Consider the following 13,853-nt stretch of genomic DNA (forward strand, 5'->3'; position numbering starts at 1 on the left):
ATAGTGGCCGATAATGGGCCTCTGTACGCCTATGTAATTATTCCATTAAATATCACTGTTTCCAGCTACAATAGTTATTTACAACATGAACAATGTCTACACTGTATTTCTGATTAATTTTATTTTAATGGACAAAAAATGTGCTTCTTTCAAAAACAAGGACATTTCTAAGTGACCCCAAACTTTTGAATGGTAGTGTACATCGGCATAATACATTTTACATCGGTTCATAGAATACTTTTTTCTCTAAGCCAATATGTAATTTAAAGACCAATGTATTGCATTAGGGGTTATGGAGTGGGTTGAGGAGAACGTTTTGCTGGGTATTTAGATTGAAGGCCTCCATGAAATAACACCATATATATATTTTATAGACCCTTGTGAGTAATCCCAACTCAACTTTTACTTCGGCACCTAGAATAGTTCCATATCTGTAAACCAATATATATTTAATATACAGTGTACTGCATTGGGAGCATTTATTTGACCTTGGAACAAGTTTTTTTAAACCCACATTTAATGCACATTTCACTTAAATATGAACAAATATTTATCATAGTTAATGTTTAGAAAATTATTTTTCATATATCATAGATAAATACAGACTAAGGACACTATTTTTTTACTATTACGCGGGGGACTTTTATTGTTCCCGAAATTCCGTGACCCGGAAGTACTTTCTTTTTTTTTGTATTGTTGACGAGCGGATGCTCTCGAGCTGCACTTGGAAGGTAGCTGAAGTCGTAAGCTGTTGGCGCTTCCTGAACAGGTCTTTTGGCTACCAAGTCATCATGTTTCGCTGTGCGTTTTTGATTTTGTTCCTCGCTCTGGGATATGGTATGTTTACAGAAATGAACGAAATATTGTTTTGTGTCATCGTTGGGTAATATTGTAATACATAAGAGGAAACTTAAGGTGCTCCGTCACTTCGGGCGGCAGGCCTATCTTCAGCCATATTGCTTGAGCCAACTACGTTATTTATTTGCTGCGCCAGTAGCTAGCTAGGCTAGTTAGCTAGTTTTCTATCAAACATTAGCTGTAGCTAAGTTTAACTCAACAAATTAAAAGTAAAGACTTATTCATGTAAATTTCACCCAACTTTACCGGCAATCAAAGACCAAATAATCTAAGACATTAAGTTTATGGCACTGTTGACCTGTCATGCTAAATTAGCTAGCTAACGTTCGTTGTGGTTTTAATATCTGTCTTAGTTGACAGGTCATGTTACAGAAAGGACTTCTGGGTGTACAGGGAAAATAACAGCAGTCTCTTAAACACCAAGTAATGTTTGGCATTGTCTTTCATTTGGCTTAGCTAGCAATATCGTCCTTATGTGTCGGTAACGACAACATCGACCAGCTTCATTCGCCCTGTTCATTTGGAACATGTCTAACATGTTAGATGACTGAAATAGGCTCACAACTCGTAGTTTGCTAAGTAACGTTAGCTACCAGTCACACATTTTCTTAGGTATCAATATGTAATGTACTAGCTAGATAACGTTAGCGTTACTATACTGTTGTAAATCCAGTTCAATCCAAAATCTCAGCTAAATTTACGTTAAGGATTCTCACTTCAGTAACGTTAGCTGTATCTTATTTATGATATATGGCTTTGCGCGTTGATCAGGAAGTTGTCTCGTGACCAAGTATCTGCTGATTGACCTTTTGTTATTTAATTGTAAAACAGCTGCAGTAACATTTTAAACCTGCACAGTAACCGAAGTGATTGCTATAGCAGTTGCTGTCTATAAACCAATCCCCTTGTTATGATTGATAGAAGGAATTTGCACATTGAGCCATGAGCATGTCTTTTTTTATAGCCTGGATAGGTTTTGGCCTCCTGCCATGGTGTTGCCAGGACTCATTTGATATTCAAGTCAGAATCCTTCAAGTTTTTTTTTCTCCCCCTCTTCCAATTTTTTCAATTTTCATTAGAATGTTTTCAGTTGAGAAATGGCCCCAGTGCTCTGTTGCAAGCTAAGGCCTCTGATATCAAGTCACTCAGGGTGACGGGACACAGGGTCACTGGTGATAACCTACCAGGGCCAGTTTTACAAAAGCATCTTCAGGCTTAGTTCATTGTTAGAACCTTTTGTAGGAGCATCGTTACATCTCAGCTGTTTCCCAAAATAACCCGTACTAAAGTTGCATTTGGAAACTCTTGTTATTAACTGACTGCCTCAGACCACTAGAACAGCTTAGTGCGTAGTTAGAGCTTTTTTGCCCTTCCATGTCACTTTGTTCATAGAATATCTTTGCTAAACATATCAGCAGTCAGATAAATATTTTGCTTCTATCTTCAGAATGAAATTGACTGCAAATACAAAGTTGCCAAATTGTTACAATCAAGTAAAGGATGAAAATATACTTCAAATAAAAACTGAGATGACTCCATTAAACTGACTTGCCTAGTTAAATAATGGTGAAATAAATGTTTTCTAAAAAAATCAATTGAGTTCTATTTTTCCAATAGGCTACTGTCTGTAATTATTTTGCCTCAATGTATTTCATGATGGTGTAACATGTGTGCAATGAAATGCCCAATCTATAATTTGGTGCATTATTGTTGGGAAGCCTAAGCATAATACGCCACTTCAATATTTGCAGCCATAGGGGCTAATATCGTTCTAGGAGCTGATCTGTCATCAGTTTTGTGGGGTAATTCTAATGTTAAGATAAGATTAACACTTCAAACATTCTCTCTACGTGGTAGGAACAATGCCTCTTTAAAACAATTGTAAACCTAATTTCCGTCGCAATCTGGAAACCGGGCCCATTTAGTTCCATGTGAGATTGCTCAGATGATGAACACTTTCACAACAATGAAGGTTTGGAAATTGTTAGCATATGGTGTGTTCCTCACTGAGTTTTACAATAATTTAAATATTTGGGGTACTTGTAAAGGCAAGTAGAACATGACCAAAACTAGGCTACCTATGCTGTGTGTTTACTGTGAATTTATTGAAATTGAGTTTGTTTTCAGGAGTCCCCCAAAATTCTGCCTCATAACATATCAAGAAAATTGCTGTTAATTTTTATTTCAGAACTCCATCTATCACATGGGACTGAAGTGTCAGTCAACAACACGGATAACAAATTATGCCTCTACGCCAATTTGATGGTCAACTTCTCAGTCGCATATGAAGTTGGTGTAAATAAGGTGTGTATTTACTCTTTAAATGTTTTTCTGCATGGTAATATACATAGGCCTATAAATAACTCTTGATATGATTTGTCACTCTGCTTAAGTTGAGTTGAGTGTCTACTTTGACAAATATAGTTCTTAATGTAATCACAGAGGGGACAAGAGGGAGTAACTGCAAGGAAAAGTCTTCTGTCTGTTCAGCGGTTTATCCTGTAATTGTCATGGCTTGTCTTGTTACACCAGGGTTTGTCAAAGTTATTGTCCCTAGCAATAAAAAAGCATAATTAAGTGAAAATGCCCTCGGAGCCGGTGTTTGGAGGATATATTGGCATGTTGTTAGGCTCGAGATGATGTTGAGGGCCGGGTTAGCAATGTATTAAAATAATGACTGGCATACTCATACTATTTCATCCTTCCACAAGATATAGTCCCGGCACAAATCTAGGGTTGCTACCCAAGCCGGCTGGTCGTTTGTTCTATCAGTTCGGTTGCTAGAGAGTCGTTCAGTCTTTTTGTTCTGTGTTTATGGACCCGACCCAGTCGTTCATTCTAAATGTTCCATTGCCATACTGGCTGGCAACATTCTTATCGCTTGCTTGCTAGCTAGCCAACTACAGCTAACTTAGTCATTTAAAAAAGCAGCTAGAATAACTGCGAAGTATTTGTATAAGCGGTTTTCTATTGACATTTATTTGGATACATCCATAACAATGAGCTAATGAGGTGCGGTTTTGCCTGGCATGGAAAATTTGCTTACCTGTCAAGACACCGTTGTTCATAGGAACCAGCCAACAACACAGCTACTACAATCACTTCCAACTGAAGCTGGGAAGACTGCAAACTAGCTGCACTTCATTTCGTTTTACCCATTTTCGGTTGACATATCTTTGTATATATCCATAAAAATGATGCCAGCTGATTCATAATTTAGACCGGCTGAAAAATGCTGCCTGTCTGTCTCGTCCCTACTCACGAAACGTTAATTACTATGAGACAGATGGATTGAATTTGAATATTGAAACAATGTTGCAAATGACGGAGAGAAGGATAGCAGGATTTATACAAATCTCTGTTGAAAACTGTTAGTTTAAAAGAAATGTTAGATTATGTCTATGCTTTTTATAGTAGAGATCAAGTCTATAAATTGCTTGGCTGGGCTGATGAGACATTGGATTGCGCAGTCAGATGGAACAGAATAAATAGACATTTTACCTTCATAGATTTGGCCAGAGGTAACTTGTGAAATAGACACCGGATGGAAGCCGGTTTTAACCAATCAGGATTAGACCCACCCTTTGTCGCAGAATATGAAATATAAATTTCCCCCCCCCTGCTAATCCATCATTATAATGGACACACTGTTATGTTATGTCTACTGTACTATTTTGTCATGATGCGAAATGGCACTGTTCCTGGGGAAGTACTTGGCGGGAAATGATAAAAGGGAATCTATATTTTAATGACTGTCCAATATATTTGTCCTCTTTCAGAGTGAAACTGTTATTTTGGTACTGCCTGAAAATGTGACAACTGAAGGGAGCGCCTGTGATAACACAACATCGACATTGAAACTCAGTTTTGGAGATGGGCACAGTTGGACAGTGGATTTCACTAAAAAGAACAAAACCTACCAAGTAGATACCATTGTCTTCTCCTACAATCTCAATGACTCAAGCGTCTTCCCCAACTCTACATCAAAAGGTAACGAACTAGTGACTACATAGTTATGATGTCATGATACTGTTAATTCACGATATACACATTTAGTATTGTTGTTGATATGACACATGCTGATATTTGACAATCCTTCTTGCTTTTAGAAACCAAGTCTGTGACAGTAAAGTCAATTATCACCAACGTGAGTGTGGACACCTACTACTCCTGCAAGAGTGCAGATGTCCGGACAGTAGAGTCTGTCATTCAGACACTGTATGATGTTGCTCTACAGGCGTTTGTGATTAACGGCAGCAAAAGTGACACCGGTAGGTAGTACGAGCATCAGGCCATTGTAAGATCAACTGTGCCACAATCACACAGTGCATTTGGAAAATATTCAGTCTCCTTGACTTTTTCCACATTTTGTTAATTCTAAAATAGATTAAATAATTTTTCCCTCGTCAGTCTAAACAAAATAATGACAAAGCGAAAACAGGTTTTTGGAAATGTATTAAAAAAAATAAAAAACAGATACCATATTTACCTAAGTATTCAGACCCTTTGCTATGAGACTCGAAATTGAGCTCAGGTGCATCCTGTTTCCATTGATCATCCTTGATGTTTCTAAAACTTAATTGGAGTCCACCTGTGGTAAATTCAATTGATTGGGCATGATTTGGAAAGGCACACGCCTGTCTATATACGGTTCCACAGTTGACAGTGCATGTCAAAGCGAAAACCAAGCCGTGAGGTCGAGGGAATTGTCCGTAGATCCCCGAGACAGGATTGTGTCGAAGCACAGATCTGGGGAAGGGTACAAAAAATGTCTGCAGCATTGAAGGTTCCCAAGAACGCAGTGGCCTCCATCATTCTTAAATGAAAGAAGATTGGAACCACCAAGACTTCCTAGTCTAGGCAGCCAGCTCTAACTGAGCAATCGGGGGAGAAGGGCATTGGTCAGGGAGATGATCAAGAACCTGATGGTCACTGACAGCTCCAGAGTTCTTCTGTGGAGATGGGAGAACCTTCAAGAATGACAACCATCTCTGCAGCACTCCACCAATCAAGCCTAGAGTGGCCAGATGGAATCCACTCCTCAGTAAAAGGCACATGACAGCCCGCTTGGAGTTTGCCAAGATGCACCTAAAGGACTCTCAGAACATGAGAAACAAGATTATCTGGTCTAATGAAACCAAGATTGAACTCTTTGGCCTGAATGCCAAGCGTCACGTTTGGAGGAAATCTGGTTTGATGGCTTCGGGACAAGTTTCTGAATGTCCTTGATTGGTCCAGCCTGAAAATAGCTGTGCAGCGGCGCTCCCTATCCAACCGGACAGAGCTTGAGAGGATCTGCAGAGAACAGTGGGATAAACTCCCCAAATACATGTGTCTTGGCTTGTCATACCCAAGAAGACTCGAGGCTGTAATTGCTGCCAAAGGTGCATCAACAAAGTACTTAGTAAGGGTCTGAATACTTATGTGATATTTGCAAAATTGTCTTAACTGTTTTTGCTTTTTCATTTTTGAATAAGGCTGTGACGTAACAAAATGTGGGAAAAGTTAAGGGGTCTGAATACTTTCCAAATGCACTGTATGTCAAACTATTTTACTGTTTTCTCCAGGGTTGTGGTCAATTCCAATTAATAAGGGTCAATTCAGGAAGTGAACTGAAATTCAGTTTACTTCCTGAAATGCAGTTGATCCCAACCCTGTTGGTTCTCTGAACTTAATAGGTTCTCTGTTTTCCCTACATAGACACCATATGCTCCGCTGACATGACCTCCACCACTGTGGCGCCCACCACGACCGTTTCCACCACAGCTGCCCCCACTTCTACCCCTACACTGCCCACGCCCACTACTGGAAAGTACAGCATCGCAACCGACGTCAACAGCACAGCCTGCCTGATGGCCACCTTCGGCCTACAGATCGGCTACAAGCATGGAGACGTATGTATACAAGTAGGATAGCGATTGTAAAATAGGCCCTTACTTTTGATGTTTCTTATTTTAGCATGCAATAGTCTGTTCAATTGAACATTTTCAGATATGTTTGTCAGAGAACATGATTTTCTTGTCTATGAAGAAAGGTCTTTGTTGCTAGTATGTTAGTGTTGTTTACCGACCTGTGTTTTCCTCTTTATTAGAAAGAGGAGACCATCAACCTGGTGCCCAATATGACTGAAGTGGGCGGAGCCTGTAGGGCCAACAGCAGCGATCTCATGTTGACATCGGATACAATCACCATCATGTTCACGTTCAGCAACGTAAGGCGATGAAGCCAGACACGTAAAAAAAAAAATCTGAAACCAAGTCCGGTATTATCCTGGTTGGCTGCATTTAGCATGTAGACAGTTGGACAAATACAGAGTAGGGTCTGTTTCAGTCAAACTGATAAGTGTTTCCTTGCACGTTACAGGACGGCAAGAAGTTCCAACTGCACGCTCTGAATGTCACAGTGATACCAGCCACTGGTAAGCAGCAATGCACTACAAACCCCCTTCAGAAACCAAGATCCTATCCTAACATCCAATTAGGGACAACTTTATTCTCCCCGGGGTGCCATTTTTCTTCGAAACAGTGCAGCTTTGTAATAAACAGTATACATTACACACTCAGCACCTGCACAGTACATGCAATGCATATTAGAACATTGCTCACTCTGTGTGTTATGTCTAGGGGCTCCCGTCGTTGCAGTCAATACCAACATGTCCATTTGGGCGGCGGCGGTAGGCAGCTCCTACATGTGCAACAAGGAGCAGACCTTAAACGTCACCGACACGCTCACTCTCTACACGTTCGAGCTTCGCGTCCAGCCCTTTGAAGTCAACAAAGGCGAATTCGCTACAGGTAGGTGTCTTCCTGAGATGGTGACTTTGCGTCATTACCCTTATGTTAGTGGTACGCTAAAGCCAAATGCAGCTAACATGCTTGAAACTGAGACATGGACTGTAATAACCATTATGGGCTTCAGTAGAATAGGTTACATGTCCAGTTTGGTGAAACAGGTAAGTATTTGAGGTCATGCCATGCTTCTGCCCTAAAAAGGTTAACATCCAAATGATCATGAGAAGATGTTCCAAGTTGTGCTCATTGATTCTCTCGTCTGCAGCCCATGAATGTTCACTGGATGACACCAGCATCTTAATCCCTATCATTGTTGGTGCCGCCCTGGCTGGCTTGATTCTCATTGTAGTGATTGCTTACGTGATTGGTCGTAGGAAGACCTATGTGGGATATCAGACCCTCTAAAAAGCAATCTGTGATCATGAATCTGTGATAATTAATCAAGAACACAGGTTGATCCTTGTGTGGGGTGGCGGTCCCAAAGCCTGGTCCTGGATGGCTGTCTCAGTGCAGTCTTTCAATTGACGACTGACTTGTACAACTGGAATAGTCAGACTGTCACCTCCTTACTTCAGCCACTCTTAAGAGCTGCTCTTAGACTTGAGCTTAGTCTAGCTTTGCTTAGGTGTAGACTTGAGCAGCTTTATTCAGGTAAACCTGAAGACTCAAAATGCTCTCCGGGACCAGGTTCGACTGTCATACCCCGTTTATTTGTTTGATTTCCGTTTTGTTTGATTTGCTTTATCTTTTTTTTCTGTTGTAAAGGAGCAAGTGCATGATTATTTGACCTCTGTGCAATTTTTTGAAACCTTTGGAACCAGTAAAGGCCTTATTTATTGAACATTCTCAGTGATTGCACCTGACCCATCTGACATTACTTGCCGGAGGATTCTCATTCAGGGTAGGGATGCTTTTTATGAAGTAGCACATTTCATAGAAACACCAGTTAAAGTCCTTGTGCTACAGTTTGCACATTTTCACGAGGAGCTGTGACTATTGGGGGCTGTGCCCTTTTCACTCTGAATCATGCACTTGCTCCCTCCCTCCCTTTGGCATATCTTTTTTTTGTTTATGTTCTTATTGAATTTGTGTATTTTCATTCAACCTTTCTTTTGTGGTTTTATTCATCCTCACAACTCATCGTAGCAGTGCACCATTTTGACTGACTTGAACATTTCACATTTGCCTCGCTGCTCAATGAGACATCATTGAGTAGCTTTGTTGATTTGGCTCAGGAACTATTTTATGAACTAACCAGGATCAAGGTCTGCTGCTTTGCGCTCCTTGCTCTTTCAGCTCGTTACTGATCATCCACTAGTCGGTCATTAGTTTGAATTTGGAAATGTGACTTTTTGACTGAAATGTGTGGCCGCAACTCGGGTAAAAAGAAAAGGTGGTATTGCTGGCATATAGTTCCGTCTCTAAGTTGATTTGACAAAACAAGGCCTCCGTCATTTATATTCACGCACAGCAATACTTGACGTATGGTTGCCACCAATGTCAGTCTGTCTCTGACTTTGACTGACTGGCTCACATTGTGTAGTGTGAAATCTACCAAGTGTTTAATTAACTTTGAAAAGTCCATGCCTAGTTTGAGGATGTAAAAGACAAACCTGAAAAGAAAGGTAACACAAAACCCCTCCTGTCATTACATGTTGGCGTTAGGTTTAAAAACGGGATAGATCTGATTATTTGCGGTCATTCAAACCTGTTCTTCGCAGATGGTGGTGATTCTTTTTTTAAAATACATTTTAAATGCACTTAATTGTTCAGTAAGTTTGACATAAATTGAAAATGTGTGCTGCAATGTTACACCTGTGTATATTATAGCTGTTGCTGTGGTGTTGCTCCCGAAAGCTGCCACTTAGTAAGGGGGCACTTGTGACCACGGCTGGGGTCTATTCCATTTCAATTAATAAATTCTAATTCCAATTTGCCTCACAGCTTTTTCATGAGGAAAATTTGAATTATAAGTTCAGCTTACTTCCTGAATTGACTTAAATGAAATGGAATTGACTCTAACCCTGCCTAGTTGACCGCTTGTAAGTTGCACCAATCGATCGAGTAGGAGAAAGGATGATTGTCCACAGGATTTGCAGTACATGTGTATATTGTCGTACTGTTAGGACAGGTGAAAATGGGTAGTTGCTGTGTATCGCTTTGTCGTAGTGAGATGGTCTGCATGAGACATGAAGAAATTTGATTGCCGCCTTTAATTTCTGTTGATCAATCAGTCAACCCCAAAACATTTAAGATGCTGTATATGTGAATGATCTGCTTTTTTTTCCTTTTCAAATATATTATTGATTATTGCTTTTACATTCCAGTGTGTTGTCTTGGAAAATTGACTGCTTTTGTACAAATTCTGTTTGTTACTTTGGTTTTAAAATTGTATTTTTTTTCTTCACCACGTCAACAATCAATTCTAAAATACAATTTTGAAAACATTTACTATACCCAATTTTCATTCACTTGACATGATCAAATGTTATGATTGTGACAATTTTGTGCCTTGCTCAACAAAGCAGCTCCATTTTGAGATTCAATCACGTTTGATTACATTTACATTAATGAATCGGATTATTTGGCTCGTATTTTTTTTCTCTCCTAGTTTATGTATTCATAAAGCAGCATGTTAAGAAACGGGAAATCCCAATTACAGGACAGACCCATTCTTCAAATTAAGATACGCTGAACACCTTCCTAATATTTGTTACTTTAGAACGGCCTCAATTCGTCTGGGCTGACTCAACAAGGTGTCGAAAGCGTTCAACCGGGATGCTGGCCCATGTTGACTCCATGTTGACTCCATGTTGACTCCATGTTGACTCCATGTTGACTCCATGTTGACTCCATGTTGACTCCATGTTGACTCCATGTTGACTCCATGTTGACTCCATGTTGACTCCATGTTGACTCCATGTTGACTCCATGTTGACTCCATGTTGACTCCATGTTGACTCCATGTTGACTCCATGTTGACTCCATGTTGACTCCATGTTGACTCCAATGCTTCCCACACAATTTTGTCATTCCCTTTCACCCACTGAATGGCACACATACACAATCGATGTCGCAAGGCTAAAATACTTACTTAACCGGTCTCCTCTTTCGTCTACACTGGTTGATTTGAAGTGGATTTAACAAGTGACATCAATAAGGATCATACTTTTAATCTGGATTCACCTGGTCAGTCTGTCATGGAAAAGCAAGGTGTTCATAATGTTTAAACTCGGTGTACATTATTTTCTTCTGTGGCGGTGAACAATGTTAATTTTTGAATTCCTTTTCAATAGGCTTTTAGCTGCAATAAATGGGAATGGAAATTGTGCATAAACTGGCGTGGACCATTTGTAATATTTTACAATATTATTGGTCCCCCGGACATTTTAGTAAATCCCTCCTTTGTTTTCCAACTATTCTTGACTGAGAAGTGTCTATGATTGACCATGCATTCACCATTTTGATGTTTTACCTTTCTTCCACCCTGCAACCCCCCCGTGCCCACTTTCTTTACTGTCATCCAGCGGAGGATTGCCAAGACGATACGACAGAGAGCTGGCTTGTTCCTATAGCGGTCGGGGTTGCCTTGACTTTACTGGTCCTCATTGTGTTGGTTGCCTATTTCATTGGAAGAAAGCGAAACCAGGGCACTGGCTATGAGCACTTCTAAATTATCTTCACTATGCTGAGGCTATAACTTCGGTCATCTGGATAATTGTTGATTTAATTTGACTAATATACTGTGCAGAGTTTACTTAATGGTGAAATTCACCGGATGGAAAGCTCTTTCTCATGAAACAATGACTTGGAGAAGCGGCTGTGTTAACGATGGCATGTAACAGCTGTGTGTGTAATTAGAATTTATTGATTTTGATTGACACATCTTATATTCCTCATCACATGGTTGACTATAGATGGCTGATGACCAAATGTTTTCCTAATTGCAATTAATGCCCATGCTCTGACGGACCCTGATGAATATGTCTTGGTTCTGAACTTGCTGCTTTTAAAAAAAATCTAATTTATTCCATGTCTGTGAAGGACTTAACCAAATCCTGTTTCTTCTCTCCTCTTAACTCTGGTCTTTTCTGCTGACTAATCACTAGCATGCTATAATTGCTAACCCTTCTTCTCTGTCTCTTCTCTGTGGCAGCCGTGGAGTGCTTCATGGACTCTGATTTGAGCTTTCTGGTGCCCATTGCTGTGGGCGTGGCCCTCAGCTTCCTAATCATCCTTGTGCTTATCTCTTACCTGATTGGCCGGAGGAAGAGTCGCACTGGCTACCAGTCTGTATAATCCAACCAATCACAGCTGCTTTTGCCTCTACCCATTCCCTCATATCCTCCAAGCCCCTCACAACATGTTCCCTGTTGCCTCCCCATCCCCAAAGCTTCTTCTATGGCATCCAAATGTTTCTTTCCATTTCCCATGGGTCTTTCCTTGATGTTACCCTCAGCAAATTCCCTTTTCACACACCTACCCTACTTCTCACCCCACCCAACAGTTCCTTTGAAAGTCCTTTTCGTATGACTTAAGTCATCAAGCAACAAAACATGTCAAAATGATCAGTGGTTTTACACCAAGTGTGTTTGGATGTAAATTGCATGGAGTATCATGGCTCCTCTTAATAACAGGGCATCAGTTGTTTGTTCCCAGAGGTTCATATGAATGAGGCTGTTTTCTCACACTGTTCTGTTGATATCCTGTATTATATTTGTGTACATTTTAATTGCTCTCTTGTATAGAATGAATGTTCATTTTTGATGAATAGAGATGTCAAATTATACTGAGAAAATATTGAAAGCGCATTGAAATTTAGAGCCAATGTTATATCTAAGTATCCATTGGTAAATCTTTGCAGAATTAGAAAATGCCATTTATTTTTATGAATTCCCTCATTAAATTAGCAGATTCTTAATTGTGATTGTACCCCCTGCACTTATTTCTCTTAGTCGTAGTACAATAAAAGGGTTTTGACTAGACTGGATACAGCTTTTGTCAGATTTGACTTTTCATGGCAGGTTAGGAGAATTAGGTTAAGGTTAGGAAATTGTATTCCTTTCTAGCCATGACCCAATGAAAGGGACACTAACTTTACAAAGACACATAGCTACTAACCAGCATTTGGAGCAGTTGCATAAATGTCATTTTGATGTTTGTATTTTCACTAATGTTACAAAGTCCCCTCGGAAAGGAGGATGATGGTATAGTCTTGGGTCTGGTATCAGAAATGGCCCAGTTAAGAAATCTACAACAAGAACTGCGTCATGTTCAGTAGGGAGAATGTTTTGAAACTTTATAAACCGTGAGGTACTGCCTAAACAATAGAAACATTCTGTTGCAACCCTTTTTGCTACCGCGTATCCTTCTGAATGCGACCCAGGCCTCATAATAGGAAGTATAAGAATTGACCAAAATGATTTTATGACCAAAGCCTGGACAGGAAGGAAACTCCTTTCTGAACCTCCCCATCTCAGAGCAGGTAAATTAACAGCCACATTTTTTTTTTTTTTGAAAAACAGTAAAATGAATTCAGTGTGTTTTGACCAAGGATGCTATTTCCTTACTTTTCTTGTATCATGCTCATTATTCGGTGTGAACTTCTGTTTTGTACCAATACTTATGATTATACTGATCCTGGTTAAGTTTGCCTCTAAGATGGGGTTTTGTGCCTTTTTGTTGCACTACTATTCCCCTCATAACCAAGTCTGTCTCTTATCTCATGACGATTGTGAAATTATGTAAGCTCGTTGAACTAAAGTTGAGGGAAACGTTTAAATAAAGTTGCTTTCCTGTTTTGTAGCAATTTGCTGACTCCTATTTCATTAACCACCGTTGGTGTTCTCCTTTCCTTTTTATTGCGCTTGTTGAACCACAAGGACATCACTCGTGACTGGCATTATCTCTGTGTATACAGTTGTAAAACTGGCAGTGTTAGGCAAAAAAAAACTGCAATATTCAGGCCCAAAGATGAGACTTTGGTCAGGGTCATGACTGTATAATCTCGAATAGCATAATGGCGTCATGAATGTTACCTCTTCAATGACTCCCTGTGCATTCAGTAAGTATTCAGACCCCTCTTAAATAAAAATGACCTTAATCTACACGCAATACCCCATAATGACAAAGCAAAAACAGGGTATTAGAACGTTTTGCAAGTGTATTGCAAATAAACTGAAATGCCTTATTTACGTAACTATT

General features: G+C 39.8%; 1 protein-coding gene across 3 annotated transcripts; it reads left to right on the plus strand.

The window, feature by feature from the left end:
• The first annotated feature begins 736 nt into the window (after window positions 1–736).
• Window positions 737–13,458, plus strand: lamp2 (lysosomal-associated membrane protein 2). 3 transcript variants are annotated; one of them, XM_021584205.3, is made up of 9 exons: window positions 737–837; window positions 3,047–3,162; window positions 4,638–4,848; window positions 4,968–5,129; window positions 6,559–6,752; window positions 6,950–7,069; window positions 7,222–7,276; window positions 7,482–7,652; window positions 7,915–13,458. In XM_021584205.3, exons 1-9 carry the CDS (start codon window positions 792–794, stop codon window positions 8,052–8,054), a joined length of 1,215 nt encoding a protein of 404 aa, XP_021439880.3. In that variant the 5' UTR covers window positions 737–791; the 3' UTR covers window positions 8,055–13,458. The 3 variants fall into 3 exon arrangements, with proteins under 3 accessions (XP_021439880.3, XP_021439878.3, XP_021439879.3); XM_021584203.3 differs by having other exon boundaries at window positions 11,177–13,458; XM_021584204.3 differs by having other exon boundaries at window positions 11,806–13,458.
• Window positions 13,459–13,853: the final 395 nt, after the last annotated feature.

Source organism: Oncorhynchus mykiss, chromosome 25, assembly GCF_057628025.1.
Source record: "Oncorhynchus mykiss isolate SJ-2025 chromosome 25, ASM5762802v1, whole genome shotgun sequence".
NCBI lineage: Eukaryota > Metazoa > Chordata > Actinopteri > Salmoniformes > Salmonidae > Oncorhynchus > Oncorhynchus mykiss.